Source organism: Trichechus manatus, unplaced genomic scaffold (genome assembly GCF_000243295.1).
Source record: "Trichechus manatus latirostris isolate Lorelei unplaced genomic scaffold, TriManLat1.0 scaffold00037, whole genome shotgun sequence".
Classification (NCBI taxonomy): domain Eukaryota; kingdom Metazoa; phylum Chordata; class Mammalia; order Sirenia; family Trichechidae; genus Trichechus; species Trichechus manatus.
The window spans coordinates 8417452-8435155 of NW_004443973.1; the positions used below are offsets into that span (position 1 = coordinate 8417452).

Consider the following 17704-nt stretch of genomic DNA (forward strand, 5'->3'; position numbering starts at 1 on the left):
CCAATCTCTGTTGAGATATAAAAGAGAGACGTGAGCAGAGATACATGGGAACCTTATACCACCAAAAAAGCAGTGCTGGGAGCAGAGCGTGTCCTTTGGACCTGAGGTTCCTGCACAGAGAAGCTCGCAGACCAAGGGAAGATTGACAACATGAACCTTCTTCCTACAGAGCTGACAGAGAAAGCGTTCCCTTGGCACTGATGCCCTGAATTTGGACTTGTAGCCTAGTGGACTGTGAGAGAATAAACTTCTCTTTGTTAAAGCCATCCACTTGTGGTATTTCTGTTATAGCAGCACTAGATGACTAAGACAGCCTCTTAAAATGGGGTTGGGAGGAAAAATTAAGCAAGGAAAATGAGGAAGATGATCATATTTCTGTTTCTTTTTTTTTAATTTAAATTGAAAGCCATTTGAGAATAAGGCTTGATCTTATATAATTTTTATGCTCCCTTCATACTCCCTCCAGCTAGCACATATTAGATGTTTTCTCTATCCTGCTAGAAGATTTACAAACATAATTTTATCTTTTTGAAGAAAGTTAAATATTTGTTTCACTGTACTCTAATAAGAATACAAAGTATCGTTCATCAATTATAGTTGGCTCTTAAAGAAGAAGGTGTCTGTGAACATCTCAGCATTTACTCAAGGAGAATTTTTACTGTTAGTTTTGGTAGATAAGAAAAGCATTTTGCAAGCATCTTTGCTTGAAATTTTCTTGATAGAATTTTGTACTTAAACAATTATGTACTGATGTAAAAGAAGTTTTAATTAATTAAGAGATATATCCTATTCTTGGATGGGAAGATAGTATTGTGATGAGGTAAGTTCTCTGTAAATTAATCTAAAAAATTGTGATTACAGTAAAAATACCAATAACATTTAAAAAATCTAAGCATACTTATTCTATAATTTTTAATGGAAAAATAAGCACATAAGAATAACTAGGAAAATTCTGAAAAAGGAGAGGAATGAGAAGCAGAGGTCTACCAGACATCAAATACTTTATAAAACTTCATTAGTTAAAATATTTTGGTATAGCATATAGACATACAGACCAAAGAGACTTGAGAATCCAGACATAAAGTAAAAAATGAATATTATATATGGTAAAGATGGCATTTCAAGTCAATGGGGAAAATCGTGTTGAGTTGTATACAAAGCAAAAAACGAAATAAAAACAAACCACACACACAAACCCAAAACTGAATCCTACTTTATTCCTTCTTCCAGAATCAATAATTGTGATTAGTTTGCCTGACTGCTTGAATGTGAAGATAATTCTTGCTAAGACTTTAAATAGTTAGAGAAACTTGGGGGAAAAAAAAAAAGGTCAACAGTTATAAATATTGAGACCTGTAATTTTTTTTTTTTTAGCTTTATATATTGCAAAATTGCATCTACAACATTTCAGTAGATTGGATAGGGCTTATGTGATTGTTGGAAAGGGAACACAGAAGGGATGAAATACAGATAAAGAGTGTTCTACATATGAAGGTTGGTGAAAACCCAGAGATTTAAGTAATATTATTTCTTTAGTAAAAGTGAGGAAGGTTTGATTATATTGATTGAGTTTTAGGTACTCTGCTATATTTTAACTTTTAGCCTTTTTAGCCTGAGTATAGTAAAACACTGAATATTAAGGGCTTAAAATATTTTATCGTATTCTAAGTATGATTGCTATATTGAGGTTCTAAGTATTTCCTACTGGAACACATTTATGATTTTATTGTATAAGCCACGAGATAATACTTAACAAAAGTTCATGTTAAGCTGTTTTTTCAAATAGCATCAGTTTCACTCAGAAAAGAACTAGAATGCTTCAGTAAATGTGAATTAAAGGCTTTTTAGTATATCTTAGAACTACGTGATTATATGTGTGAAATACTGCTTTTCTGTATACTATTTTTGTATTCAACTACAATAATTATCATGTCTCTTATTTTTATTGGTTGATTCTTGGAGAATTTACAAGTATGCAATTATATCATCTGAGGATGGCAATAATTTTACCACCTCTTTTCAGAGTTTTTGCCTCTGATTTTTTTCTCTTGGTTGTGTTGACTCAGTACCTTCAGGACAGTGTTAAATTACAGAGAAAATAGTGTACATCCGTATTTGTTCTTTGGGAATGGGTCTTATATTTTCCGCTGAGCATTATTCTGACTTCTGGGTTGAAACATATATTTTATCATGTTAAAGAATTTTCCAACTATTTATATTTTATTTCATTTTCTTTTCATCATCTGTGGAGGTTGTTTTTGTTGTTATGTGTCATTGAGTCGTTTCTGACTCATACAACCCTATAGGACAGAGTAGAACTGCTCCATAGGGTTTCCAAGGAGTGAGCGGCTGGTAGATTCGAACTGCTGACCTTTTGGTTAGCCCAGCTGTTAACCATTGCAGCATCAGCAAGACTCCGCTATGGAGGTAGTTATATGATTTTTCATTTTATGTCTCCTGATATTAAATATTGATCATTCTTGAATTCTGGAAAAATTATACTTTCAGTGTTTAAGTCCTTTTATAAAAACATCTGAAAGGTTTTTTATATTGTTCTACTTGATAATTTTGTGATTAGGATCATTTGAATATATTTCAGTGTTCTGGAACAGTTTAAATAGTACTGACATCTGTCTTTTACAGGTTTGTTAGACTTCCCTTTGAAACCGTTTGGGCTTGGTGCTGTTTATGTAGGGTAGCTCTTGACAACTTTTTAAGTTTAATGGTAGTTAATCTTTTTAGGTTTTCTGTCTCTTCCAGGGTTAGTTTTGTTTAAAATATGTATACACACACACACACACACACACACACACACACACACACACATACACATCTATAAAAATTACTCATTCTACAGTTTAAAAATTTATTTATCTAGTATAGTAATAGTAGTAGTTGTCGCTGCCTCTTGATTCTTTTATTTTGTATCCATGATGATTGCTCTCCTTATCACTTTTGTTTATTTCTCCATTTTTTTTGTTGTTTTTATTAGTTGTTTACAGACTTTTTTTCCCCTTAAAGAATGAGCTTTTAAAAAGCTGTTATTTTTTTAATTCTTTTTCTGCCAAGAATATACAATGAGTATATTTCACAGTGAAGAACTAATTTTCATAACTTATTATCTGAATTTATATCTAGATATAATGTTTCTTTTTTAAAATGATGAATAATGTTTGTATACTTATTTCTGCCATGTTTTATGCAAAAGAGGTATTTTGCTGTATTTGCATTAAATTTAAGAGATGACCTTGATAAGTTTGCGATTAGGATCATTGGAATTTCTTTTAATTATTTTAATATCATTTGACATCTTACTAATGCAAGGCCTAAAGAAATATTCTTATGAAGTCTTTGGAAGGGCGTATTTAGCTAAGTTTACTTAGCAAATATTTATTCGAAGGTAAAGTTTCTCCCCCTCCCCCAATAGCTTATTCCATTGAGTAGAGAAGACCCCTCAATGTTAAATAATAGGGAAGGACTAGTAACTTACATTTGTATAATGCTTTGGGTTTGCAAAATGTGCTTTTCACTTATGCATGGGAATAGACAAATTTTTGGAGTAGATTCTTACTTTGTAAGAAAGGATTCTATGATATTGTTCTTAACCTTTTAGGGGTTCATAATAGACCCTTTTGAGAATGATAAAAGCAATGAACTCTCCAGAGAAATACACTTATGCACACAAAGACAATTTTGCATGTAATTTTAGGGGAACTCTCAGAAGAGCCATGGACTTTAGGTTGAGAATTTCTCCTTTGAAAATACAGGTAGACTTCTGATGTAATCTTTGACAGAAAAGAGTGCTTTTTGATTTTCAAAATACAAAGTTAAACAGGGTACCTTAACTCTTATTGGAAATGTTTGTTTTCACCTTGCATGTCTTCTAATTCACTTGTCCTAACAATGGTTTTTGTTTCTGACTGTTGCTTCCTCTGTAGCATCTGGAGCATAAGAACAGTGCTTATTTTCTTCTTTTCCAAGAGAACAGAAAGAAATAGTAAGTTTAATTTCCATGTTTTAATTTTTTTATTTAAATTAAAAAAAACTTATCTTACAGTGAGTGTGTTGATTTATAATTAATGGCAGGTTGTGAAATGGAATATTGAAATGACAAAGCAATAAATATTGGAGAGTTTTTCACTGTAAAGCATAAGAAAGGTTATGAGTATGGTTCTGTTTTTCATTTGTTATTTCTGTCTTGCTCATTCAGAATATTTTATATAAAACAAAACAATTCATTTCTTTAAATCAAGAAAAATTGTATTTGTTTACACTGAAAGGTATAACTTATCATCATATAAATTAGTATTGATAGAAAAGTTATATTATTAAGGAGTAAAATACAGTTATACTTCTTTTGATTTGTTATATTAATTTCACCCCTCTTTAACCTCACAACCCCTAGGGCTTTGATTTTGTGGAAATATGCAAATTATTTATAAACTGTCCTTCTGTATTTGATCCATGTATGTATGTACAGATTGTGTTACAGTTAACAAGGGTTATATAAATGAACTTTATATATGACTTTTTTTCCTTTTCTTGTTTTAACTTTTTATTGTGGGTAATTTAAAACATATACAAAAGTAGACAGAATAGTAATTAATATACTTCTTACGCAACCTAAACAATTACCAACTCATGGTCAGTTTTTTTTCATTTCTACCCCTACCCACTTCTCCACCTTGTGTATTATTTTGAAGTATAGCCTAGATACATCTATAATAAACTCATTGCCATCGACCTGATTCCGACTCATAGCGACCCTATAGGACAGGATATCCAAGGCTGTAATCTTTCTCCCACAGAATGGCTGGTGGCTTTGAACTGCCGACCTTTCAGTTAGCAGCCCAGTGCTAACCACTGAGATACCAGGGCTCCTGTGTATCTGTAATAAACCAAACCAAACCTGTTGCTGTTGAGTCGATTCCGAGTCATAGAAACCCTACAGGACAGGGTAGAACTGCCCCATAGGGTTTCCAAGGAGTGGCTGGTGGATTAGAGTTACTGACCTTTTGGTAGCAGCCAAACACTTAACCACTGCGATACTTATGAGACAGTTGGAAATTTAATGTTTTAAATATTTAATATTTTATGACATTAATTCTTTTTAGGTATGATTATATATTTAAAACATTAAATTTCCAGTTGTCTCATAATTGTCATACTTTTTTTTTTTTTACAGAAGTTTTGTTTGACTCCTAATAAAGATCCAAAATAAAGTCCCTCCAAGTATGCAGCTTTTAAATTACCCTCCTTATTCATGACCTTTCTTCTCTTCTATAGTCTAGCCCAATGACCATTTCTTTACAGTCACCCTTGACTCTTTTGCCCCCTTTTCCCTTCCTACTTGTCTGGCAAACCCTACCCTATTTAAATACAATTATATGCTTAATCTATGCCTTCATCAAGGCAGCTAAACTTGCTAGAGGACAGTCATACAATATGCTAAATAGACTTGTTTTAAAACTAGAATTGCAGATACCAATTTTGCACTCAATGCTACTACACAGTCCTGTTATAGTTCCCTAGTAAATTCACATTTTTTTCTTTGAGGACATTGTTTGCTATTATATTCCTCCTTAAATCACTAACACCTGCCTCCCCACCAAAAACCAAACCAAACCAACCAACCAAACAAACAAATAAAAAAATCAGAAGCCACAAACAAAGAAACAAACAATACCCCACAAAAATCTACCTGGCTATTCCTCACTAATGGTCTCACTTTATAGGGAAAAAAGATGCAAACAGATGCGAGTTATTCATTACCAAATATGTCAAGTTAGCTCCGTCCTCAGTATGTTGTCATCCATCATAGTATTGCGGAACACTGGCCTTGATCCCATCTATAGCTGAAAAACCAAAAAACCAAACCGGTTGCCGATGATTCGATTTATGCTTTGGATTCCATGTACTCTGCCCATTTCAAGAACCTTGCTCCTGTAGTTTCCCTTCCTGCAATTTTCCTTTCTTCTGCATCATCTATATCTATTGGATTATTCCTATTGGCATGCAATTATGCCTCAGTACAACCATCTGAGGAGGAAAAGAAATCTCTCTTATCTCTACATTCTCTTTAAGTCTCTTAACCACCTCATTTCTATCTCCCCTTCAAAGTAAAATTCATAAAAAGTTGTCTATAGTTGGTATGTCTCCTTTTTCCCCCCACTGATTCGTTGTCAGCCTACTCTGTTTAGATTTTATTCTTACCTCTTTACTGCAATGGCTTATTTCGAGGTCGCTAGTGGTCTGTGTCTTGTCAAAGCCAGTAGTCAGTTCTCTTTCCTCCAACTTGATCTCTTCACAGCATTTGAAATAATTCAGTTATCTGCTCTTTTTCTTGAAAGATGTTTGTCTTAAGCATCTTTGGCGATACGTCACGGGCCACGGGCTATTTCTTTTTTAGTTTTTTTGTTCACTCCTCCTCTAGTAGAATTTTGTCCATGGCTGTCTTCTCCTTTGAATAATTTATTTAGGTCACTGCTGTCTAGTAGATCTTTCTGTAATGATGAAAATATTCTATACCCATGATGATGTCCAATATGGTATCTGCTAGCCATGTGTGGCTGTTGAGCACTTGAAATGTAGCTAGTGTGACTGAGGAACTGGATTTTAATTTTTAATTTTAATTACTTTAAAAAGCCCATGTGGCTAGTGGCTACTGTATTGAGTAGTGCATTTTTTGGTGATTTTTATCCACCCACACAGATTTAAATATCACGTATTTGTCGATGACTATCACATCTAAACCTCTAGCCCAGATTGTTCCCTTGAGCTCCAGATTTGTATACCCAGCTGTGTAATTGAAACTTTCACTTGGAGACCCAGTAGGCATCTCATACTTAACATGGCCAAAACAGAATTATTGCTTCTTCCCTTTTCTTCTGCTCCCTCTTATCTGTTCCTTCTTGTTTGTTCCCTAGCTCAGTAAATAGTTATACTATCAACTAGTTGTTGAAATAAATACTTTGGACATGTTATCAGGAGAGATCAGTCCCTGGAGAAGGACATTATGCTTGGTAAAGTAGAGGGTCAGCGAAAAAGAGGAAGACCCTCAATGAGGTGGATTGACACAGTGGATGCAACAATGGGCTCAAGCATAACAACAATTGTGAGGTTGATGCAGGACCGGGCAGTGTTTTGTTCTGTTGTACATGAGGTCGCTATGAATCGGAACCCACTCATTGGCACCTGACAACAGCAACAATTGTTGAAATAGAAACTGTGGGAGTCATTCTTTTTTTTTTTTTTTTAATTGTGCATTAGGTGAAAATATACAGAGCAAATTAGATTCCCATTTGATAGTTTGTACATAAAGTGTTTCATGGCCTTGGCTTCATTCCCCATAATGTGTCAGCGCTCTCCCCATTTCTGCCCTGTGTTCCCCATTTCCTTTCGTTCTGATTTTCTACCCCTTCCTGGCTTCTCATCTTTGCTTTTAGGCAAATATTGCCCTTCTCATCTCGTATAATTGATTGTTCTAAGGAGCATGTTCCTCTCAGGTTACTGTTTATTTTATGGATTTGTTCATTGTTTGGCTGGAAGGTGGTCTCTAGACATGGCTTCATTTCCAGGTCAGAAGGGTGTCTTAGGTCTCTGGAAGTCATTTGATTCTTCTCTAATATTCAGTCAATTTACCAGCAAGTCCTGTCATCTTTACCTTCTTGTCTCTTGATGAACTGACACATATTACTGATACTCTTCAGTGGTTGTTATTTACTCAAGGAGTCAGTGCTGGGCTTGAAATGAATGAAGAATTAGCGCGTATAAAAAGTCTGCATGGAACAACTGCAGCGAGAATATTTTCAAAGAAGTTGAGTAAACATGTAGTCAGTACAACCTGAAATGGAATCTGCTGAGATATATTACAACTAATGGTAAAGATATATGTGAAGCAGAAAAAGGGTTAGTTGGACAAATTTACAGAGCTCATGAAAATGTTAAGATGTTTAAATTCTATAGTTATTCATTGTGTTACTCAGTAGCAGGTACTTTCAGGAAATATTTGAATCTGTCATGTATTGTTGAACCGGTAGCGTCAATGGTGAGCTTCATTCATTCTCATGGACTTAACCATCATTAGCTCTATGAATTTTAACAGAAATAAAAGCTGAATATTTTGACTTGCCCTACCACACGGCAGTTTGATGGCATAGCAGTGGTCATGTTTTATTGTGATACTTTGAGCTCAGAGCCCAGCTTCAAGTTTTTCTGAATGAGGAGAACTACCTTCTACCACTGTGACTGAACACTGAATGGGGTTTTTTTTTTTCTGCCTTTTGCTACAGACTTGATAATGTTTCTTAAAAAATTTAACCTAAATTTGTAAGGCAAAACAATACTTATATGCGAAACTTATACTGTGGTAAAGTCATTTAGAAAACAACATTGTTTGAATCACAAGAGATGACAAAAAGTAATTTTAGGAAGTACTGTGAAAAGTTAAAAGAAGAATCAAGATCTCCATTTCCACACAGTATTTGAGCTCAAACTATAGCTGCAGCAGCTTTTTTTGCAAAGGAAATTTCTATATTTCAGAATCCATTTAACTGTACAATTGAGGAGCTTCTACTAATCTTCCATTCAAAGTGACTACATCTACTCCTCACTTATTGGCTATCTCATTATCTGACATTTCGCATTTATGACAGTAGTAATTTGCAATGTAATGACGTGCTCAAAGGCAAATATCAAGAGAAGAATATAATAGAATTCTATAAATGCCTCCCAAACAATGAATATGCTCAATTAAAATCATGTGCTCATGGATTGATATCAATCTTTGACAGTTCCTGTCTGTGTGAAAAGACATTTTCAGAGATCACATATGTAAAATCTCATCATAGATCAGTATTAACAGATTAACATTTGTAATCTATTCAGTAATAGGGAACGTAACTTAGAACCCCAATTAACCACAATGTTATCTTCCTCCCAGAAGAATTCTACTCCTTTCATTGGTAGACCTCTATTACAAAAAAATTGAACTCAATTATTATTATATTTGAATTTTGTAAATAAAAGATATGTGGAAATTTTTTTTCTCTTTTAGTTTATATGCACCTACATAATATCCTTGATCTTGCCTTCTGGTCTGTAAAGCCTAAAATGTTTACTGTTTCTGGCCCTTTAAAGAAGAAGTTTGCTGAGCCCTGGATTAAAGGACGGATCTTTGGCTTGGTCTTATGTAACTAAAGATGACTATTTTCTTTTAAGATGTCAGTAGATTTTTCTCTGTCCTTTGATAATACATTAATACTATTTAACATATTTTGAAAAAATTCTTTTGTAATAAAAACATTTTTTAATAAGTTTTGTATTTCTTTGGATTTTTACATAAATAATACACTTCGAATGGAGCATTCAGATGTTTGCTACCCCAGAAGTTCAATAAAAAGATAATAATTTTATTTATAAATTCAATTAAAAATCAAAATTTTAGAATAATTATTTAAATTCCATTTGATCAAAATGTTTAAATCAAATCGTAACTCTTTCTCTTTTCCAGCTAGAATAGTATTCCTATTTGCACTAGTTAAATATTTCAAGAGAAAAACTAGAAACCTAAAATAAGTTTGTAAAGCAGGCATTGACATTCATAAATTGTATCCCTTGAAAACATTCTTTGTGTCATCTTGCAAACCTAAATTAGCAGGCAACTCTTAGTAATGTTTAATTTTGAAAAGTTATTAGTATCCCATTCCTTTCCAAGTCTTTCCTCAAGCTATAATGCTACAGATTTTTAAAAAGTTTTCTTCGTTAGCGTTCGATATCTTGAAGTTTGACTAACTTTATAAAATGTATTACATATTTCTTTGCCTTATAAAAAAAGATAATTTTTATTACCAATGTATAAAAAGAGATTTGGTATTAATTTTGTGAATTAATGTGGATGGGTGTTGAAAGGAAGGAAAAATAATAGAAAGTAATGTTTTGGAAAACATTTTAAATATATGTGTATCTTTTCAAATTTCACAAAGGGTTTTGTTATGCAAAGTCCATTCGTTCCTAAATGACTTGTAGTATACGTGCAAAAACATGCAATTTATATGCATAAAGACTGAGATAATTTTTGTCTTCATGTATTAGTTAAATTTGGAGAAATTCTAAGATGAGAAAGTTTTCTTGCGGTGGCTGCTTCTTGTTAGGTGCCATCAAGTTGGTTGTGACTCATAGCTACTCTATTTACAACAGAATGAAACACTGCTCAGTCCTGCACCATTCTCACAGTCTTTGTTATACTTGAGCCCATTGCTGCAGCCACTGTGTCAGTCCATCTCATTGAGGGTCTTCCTCGTTTTTGCTGACCCTCTGCTTTACCAAGCATGATGTCCTTCTCCAAGGGCTGATCCGTCCTGATAACATGTCCAAAGTATATGAGACGTAGTCTTGCCATCCTTGCTTCTAAGGAGCATTCTGGTTGTACTTCTTCCAAGACAGATTTATTCGTTGTTTTGGCAGTCCATGGTATGTTCAATATTTTTCGCGCACACCACAATTCAAAGACATCAATTCTTTGGTCTTCCTTATTCATCATCCAGCTTTTGCATGTATATGAGGCGATTGAAAACACTGTGACGTGAATCAGGCGCACCTTAGTCTTCAAGGTGACATCTTTGCTTTTCAACATATTAAAGAGGTCTTTTGCAGCACATTTGCCCAATGCAATGTGTTATTTGATTTCTCGACTGCTGCTTCCGTGAGTGTTGATTGTGGATCCAAGTAAAATGAAATCCTTGATAACTTCAATCTTTTCTGCATTTATCATAATGTTGCTTATTGATCCAGTTGTGAGGATTTTTGTTTTCTTTATGTTGAGCTGTAGTCCATACTGAAAGCTGTGGTTTTTGATCTTCATCAGTAAGTGCTTCACGTCCTCTTCACTTTCAGCAAACAAGGTTATGTCATCTACATAACACAGGTTAATGAGTCTTCCTCCAATCCTGATGCCCCTTTCTTCTTCGTAGAGTCCAGCTTCTCAGATTATTTGCTCAGCATACAGATTGAATAGGCATGGTGAAAGGATACAACCCTGACGCACACCTTTCCTGACTTTAAACCACACGGTATCCCCTTGTCCTGTTCGAACGACTGCCCTTGATCTATGTACAAGTTCCTCACGAGCACAGTTAAGTGTTTTGGAATTCCCATTCTTTGCAATGTTATCCGTAATTTGTTATGATCCACACTGTCAAATGCCTTTGCCTAGTCAATAAAACACATGTAAACATCTTTCTGGTATTCTCTGCTTTCAGCCAGGATCCATCTGGCATCGGCAGTGATATCCCTGGTTCCACATCCTCTTCTGAGTCTGGGTTTAATTTCTGGCAGTTCCCTGTCTGTATACTGCTACAGCTGCTTTTAAATGATCTTCAGCAAGATTTTACTTGCATGTGATATTAATGATATTGTTCGATAATTTCTGCATTCAGTTAGATCACCTTTCTTGGGAATAGGCATAAATATGGATCTCTTCCAATTGGTTGGCCTGGTAACTGTCTTCCAAATTTCTTGGCATAGACGAGTGAGCACTTCCAGTGCTGCATCCATTTGTTGAAACATCTCAGTTGGTGTTCCCTCAATTCCTAGAGCCTTGTTTTTCGCCAGTGCCTTCAGTGCAGCTTGGACTTCTTCCTTCAGTACCGTTGGTTCCTGATCTTATGCTACCTCCTGAAACTGCTGTTTAGTGTATAGCATTTGGCATAGTTTTCTCCTATCTCTAAGTATCTTAATATCTGATTTATCTTTGATTTAAATCTTGTTTTCCAGATGAAGCATTGGATGATTTAAAATCTCAGAAGAAAAAAATAGTAAGTTAACATTTATTTAAAGTTAATTTATATAAAAGTAATCAGTTAAGAACTGAATAATGAATATTTATATGTTGTAAGTTAATGGCTCTCTGAAGAACAACTTTATTTTTAGATAGCATTTTAATGATGAAGGAAAATTATGAATATTTTTGCTAGCTAATAATGGTTGTCAGGAAAAAATAGTTTAGATGGACTTTTGAGATTCTGAGAAGCTGTGCTAGTTGGAAGCTGAGAAGTAAATAGATGAATCGTATTAGAGGATTAATGAGGCAGAGAGGGTAAAAAGGTGAGTTTCCAGATTGATTATCAGAGCAAAAAAAGGACCAAACATTTATGTATATCATTTCTCAGTTTTTCTTGACGCCATAAGGCCGGGAGGGAGGAATCAAGAAGACTGATTGTAAAAGACAAATTCAGCATGAAAAGGCTGAAGAAAAGGGACAAGAGAGGATTTTTTACTTCTTGTGTCTTCCACTTTCTGTCAGCAACTTTGAACACATGAATATCTATTATGGGGCCAGTTAAATACAGCCTTTGGATATGTTAGAGAGAGGGCCAGAAGTAAGAGAGGAAGGGCCCTAGATGTTAGAGGTTGATATATAATAGTCTTTAGACAGTGAATGAACTTGGTATTTGATTTGTGTTAATTGTGATTTTTTTAATGCGCTTATTTTTTTGAAGTGTGAAAAACGATAGTTCCTTGAAGTAATGTCATGTTATATAGAAGCTTATTTAATGAAATTTAATGAGGTGCCTAATATGTAACAAGTAACAATTATGTTTGAAACTAATAAAATTTACGAAGGTTAAGATTGTTAAAGATAGTTCTCTGAGTTGTTCTGTAAAAGACCTTGATCTTGAGGGTTTTAAGTTCCTGAAAAGTAAAGGAAGTTTAATTCTTGAAGGATTTCTTATCTTTTGGATGCTTATTCAGTGTTATGTGAGGTATTTATCAAAATCACATTGTCAATTTTGATGGTCCCAAATAGAAACTACAATATGCCTATTTTATCATAATTGTATTTTTGGCATTCTGCACATTATGGAACAGCCAGAAATTCAAAGCAAAGAGATACTGATGTTCTCAATAATACAGAAGTTGTAGGGGAGGGAAAAAAAGTTTTGATAAGTGACTGGTTTGGTTTGCTGATGAGAAAAAAAGAAGAGCTGGTAATGGTGATCAGAGCCAAGCCCTACTTGAACCAAAGTGAAGAAGTAGTGCTCAAAGTAGAAAAGACAGGAAGACAAAAGCAAAAATAAAAAAAAGATTTTAAGTGATGAAAAGCAGACCTAATGCTAGTGGCATCACATGACTGGAAAACAGAATCTTGAAAAACTTTCAGTAGAGTAACAGAGCTGTCTTGGAAAATTCTGTGAAAGGGCAGGCTAAGCTATTTACTTCTTTAATAGCCGTTGAAGGAATCACAACATAAAAGAGGCTCCATCTAAGGTGACAGTTGGAAAATTCAGTTCAGGGTTCAATATCTCTATATATTGAAATGGTTCATGAGGCATCAGTATTATGGAATAGTTCACTATAGTGTGTTTCTCTTGTAGTACGATTAAAGAAAAGTAAGTTGACTATAACTCACTTCATTAGTTAGGGAATACAATTTGTATTGACATGACTATTAGTTATAATATAATACTATTGCTACTGGCAACTAGTCTGTTATCTTTACTGCTCAAGTCCTTAACAGAGCTGCTTTGTTTGAGCAGGTGCTTTATACTTTGTTTAGAACAGTAAGTGTTCAGGATGAATTAGTAAGGAGTACAATGCTAGCTAATAATCGTGCCGATGTTGTTGTGTGCTGTCAAGTCAATTCCGACACATAGCGACCATATAGGACAGAGTAGAACTGCCGTATAGCATTTTCTAGGCTGTAATCTTTATTGGAACAGATCACCAGGTCTTTTCTCCCACGAGCTTCTGATGGGCTCCAGCTGCTGACCTTTGGGTTCGCAGCCGAGCATTCAACCATTGTGCCACCAGGGCTCCTTATTGTGCTGTTATTGAGAGAGAAAAGAAAGGTGCATTACTTTTGAGCAAAAGCTAAATGTAATCAAAACTGATTTTGTTCAGTGATGCTTAGGTATAAACTTTATAGCTTTAAAAATACTTTTATTCAAAACGATGAAAACAACCTAGGTGCCCATCAACAGATGAATGGATAAACAAACTATGGTACCTACACACAATGGACTACTATGCAATGAGAAAGAACAACAATGAATCTGTGAAGCATCTCATAACATGGATGAAACTGGAGGACATTATGCTGAGTGAAATAAGTCAATCACAAAAGGACAAATATTGTATGAGACCTCTGTTGTAAAAACCCATGAAAAAGTTCACACACAAAATGTAACAATCTTTGTTGGTTACCAGGGATGGGAGTGGTGGGGGTGAAATACTAAAGAGGCAATAGATAAGTGGTATCTTGAGTGAAGGGTGAGACAGTACACAATACAGGGGAAACTAGCACAACCTGTACAAGGAAAGGTCATGGAAACCCCATAGAGACATCCAAAGTCCCTGAGGGACTGAATTGCTGGGCGGAGGGCTGTGGGGACCATGGTCTCGGGGAACATCTAGTTCAATTGGCATGACACAGCTTATTAAGACAGTGCTCTACCTTCTACCTTGGTGAGTAGCATCTGGGGTCTTAAAAGCCTGTGAGCGGCCATCTAAGATACTCCACTGGTCTCATCCCTTCGGGAGCAAGGGAGAAATAAGAGAACAGGATACAAGGAAAAGATTAGTCCGAAGGACTAATTGTTCGCAGCTACCAAGGCCTCCACTGGACTGAGTCCAGTACAGCTAGATGGTGCCCGGCTGCCACCACTGACTGCTCTGACCAGGATCACAACAGAGGGTCCTGGACAGAGCTGGAGAAGGACGTAGAGCATAATTCTAACTCACAAAAAAAAGACCAGATTTACTGGCCTAAAGGACACTGGGGAAACGCTGAGAGTATGGCCCCCAGACACCCTCTTAGCTCAGTGGTGAAATTACCTCCGAGGTTCACTGTTCAGCCTGGGAGTGGACAGCCCCGTAAAACCAAATGAGACTAACGAGGTACAGGAGTCCAGTGACAAGGGCCAGAAGGCAGAAGGGGACAAGGAAGCTGGTGATAGGGAACCCAAGGTTGAGTAAGGATATTGTTGATGTGTTGTGAGGTTGTTAACCATTGTCATAGGGCAACGTGTAGTAATTGTTAAATGAGAAACTATTTTGTTCTGTAAGCCTTCATCTTAAGTGAGAATAACAGCACAATTGGAAGAGCGTAGTCAATGTCACTGAACTGTGTATGTAGAAATTTTTGAAATGGTGTATCTTTGGCTATGTGTATTTTCACCAAAAAAAAAAAAAAAAAAGGTTGAGAAGTTAGAGGGTTAATATGTTGTGGGGTTGTTAACCAATGTCATAAAACAACATGTGTACTACTGTTTCATGAGAAACTATTTGTTCTGTAAGCCTTCACCTGAAGTACAAAAAAATATAAAAAAAATAAAATAAAATACTTTTATTGTTGAAATGGCTGCAGGAAAAATAGTTTTGTTTTTGGTCTAAAATTACCCAACCCCTAATCTTTCCCTAAGGAGCCCTGGTGGTACAGTTGTTAAGCTCTTGGCTTCTACCCAAAAAGTTGGCTGTTCAAATCACCAGCCACTCTGCGGGAGAAAGGTGTGGCAGTCTGCTTCCGTAAAGTTGTTGTTAAGTGCCGTGGAGTTGATTCCAACCCATAGTGACCTGCATACAACAGAACAAAACATTGCCAGATCTTGTGCCAACCTCACAATCATTGCTATGTTTGAGCCCATTGTTGCAGCCAGTGTGTCAGTCCATCTTGTTGAGGATCTTCCTCTTTTCTGCTGACCCTTTACTTCACCAAATATGATGTCCTTCTCTGGATAACATGTCCAAAGTACGTGAGACAAAGTCTCACTGTCCTCGCTTATTAAGGAACATTCTGACTGTACTTGGAAGAAGTACACCCAGAATGCACTGTGAAGATTATAGCCTTGCAAACCTTACAGGGCAGTTCTACTATATCCTCTAGGGTCACTTTGAGTCGGAATCGACTTGATGGCAATGGATAACCCTTCCCTTTCATTAACAAAATTAACATGTTATACTTATTACTTGATATTTTATTAAGGGTGGTTTCTTAGGGCTGTCTCTCTTATACTGACTAATATAGTTTGTAATGATGAACATGAATTATCAATTGTTAAAAATCTAAATAATTTATAGTTTACTTTCTTTACTTAGAAAGGAAAATGATAATATCTTACAGGGTTTTAAATCTTAGGAGCTTAAAATAAATTTTTACTTCTTAACATAATGCCAGGAATTAATCTTTAGTCATCTAAAAAATTCCCAAGTCTGGATGTGTACATTTTGCCACTTATATATTGTATGGTCCTTTCAGGGAAAGTTTTTTTTGAGCAAGCATGCTTTAAAAAAGGTTCAAAATCAAAACCCATCAAAATAGATGAGTCAAAATGACTTATTTAAGTCAATCTTTAAGTATCGTAGTTTTTCCAGAATAGTGTTTGTATGTCGTAATTCCTTTCTGGCATTTCTTAGAAAATTTATCTTTTTCTGAATCCTGAGAAAGATCAGGTGAGAAACTGGGAAAATGAGAAAAAGTGTTATAATCTTCTGAGAATTAAAGCTCAACAATCAACTACAGATGTTACTGGTTCAAAGGAATCCGTTAATGCCAATTGAGAGCCAGAGCAAGAAACACTGACTTGCTGAGCTGCAGATTAATGTCAGCATTTCTAGGAACGGGATAGGACCATGTAGAAAATTGGTCACAATCTAATCAGTTAATTTTGCTTTTGTGGCCATTTCAAGTGTGTTTTTTTTTGTAGCCCTACCTCTTATTAATGAGTCAGTCCTACAAAGAAATACTAATAAGTTTATATGCATAATATGCTTAATACAAATTGTATGAAAAATATTCCAAGAAATAACAAGTTTTGGAAACAAGAAGTCCTTAAATTGGCAATTTCAGCATGTAATTCTGTGCAGGGCTGTTAACCTTAGTAGAAGATCCAAATGTTACATTTTTATATTACCCGATAACGTTTGCCTGCGTTTTCCAGTGTTGAATATTCACTATAGGCTACAGATCTTTATAAGTACTTTAACAGAAGAAATGCAAAGGGAAAAGACATGACTGTTACTGTGAAATACTCCTATATGAAATCAGAAAATGATGTAAAATCTGAATTAGTAAAAGCAATATGTATTTTAACAGCAAATTAAAATCGGGATAAAGCCAAAAAACCCGTTGCTGTCAAGTTGATTCCGACACATAGTGACCGTATAGGATGCAGTAGAAATGCCTATAGGGTTTCCAAGAAGCAGCTGGAGGATTTGAACTGCTGAGCTTTTGGTTAACAGCCAAGCTGTTAACTACTGTGATACCAGGGCTCCAAAATTGGGATAAGCAGACAATATTTTCATTGTTGCAAAAGGATGAGCTTATGTGATGCAACATGTACCATCATGCTCTGAAGATGCTTTTGGATATACTCTTAATAATTTGACCAAAGTCAATATAAAATGAAAGAAATTTCTCTATACCTGGAATGATTCTCACAAGACAAAAATCTAGAATATTGGATAGAGCAATTGATGCTTTGCGTGTTTAAATTTTTTTCTCAAGAGTGATAATTTAAATATTTGTAGAATTACCTTTCAATTTAAATGATTTTTGACATTTGCATCAGTGCTACCTTTTAATATTTTTATGATCAGATATCTATATCAGATAGAAATAATTTTTGTTTTTGAAATACAAAGCATTGTCACAGTATGTTGAATCATAATAAATAATAATCAGCCATGCATTTATTATTATATCTTTTTT

The 17704-nt window shown here is 35.0% G+C and overlaps 1 protein-coding gene across 6 annotated transcripts in view; it reads left to right on the top strand.

The window, feature by feature from the left end:
- Positions 1–17704, top strand: part of LNPK (lunapark, ER junction formation factor) — a 113783-nt gene that overhangs the window by 27292 nt on the left and 68787 nt on the right. For all 6 annotated transcript variants that reach the window (XR_002823963.1, XM_004375485.2, XM_023730547.1 and 3 more), the window contains 2 exons: positions 3939–3997; positions 11773–11813. Coding sequence is in view for 5 of the 6 variants with exons in the window: in XM_004375485.2 (XP_004375542.1) it covers positions 3939–3997; positions 11773–11813 (100 nt within the window). In the remaining variant the exon portion in view is untranslated. The remainder of the gene's footprint in view (positions 1–3938; positions 3998–11772; positions 11814–17704) is intronic.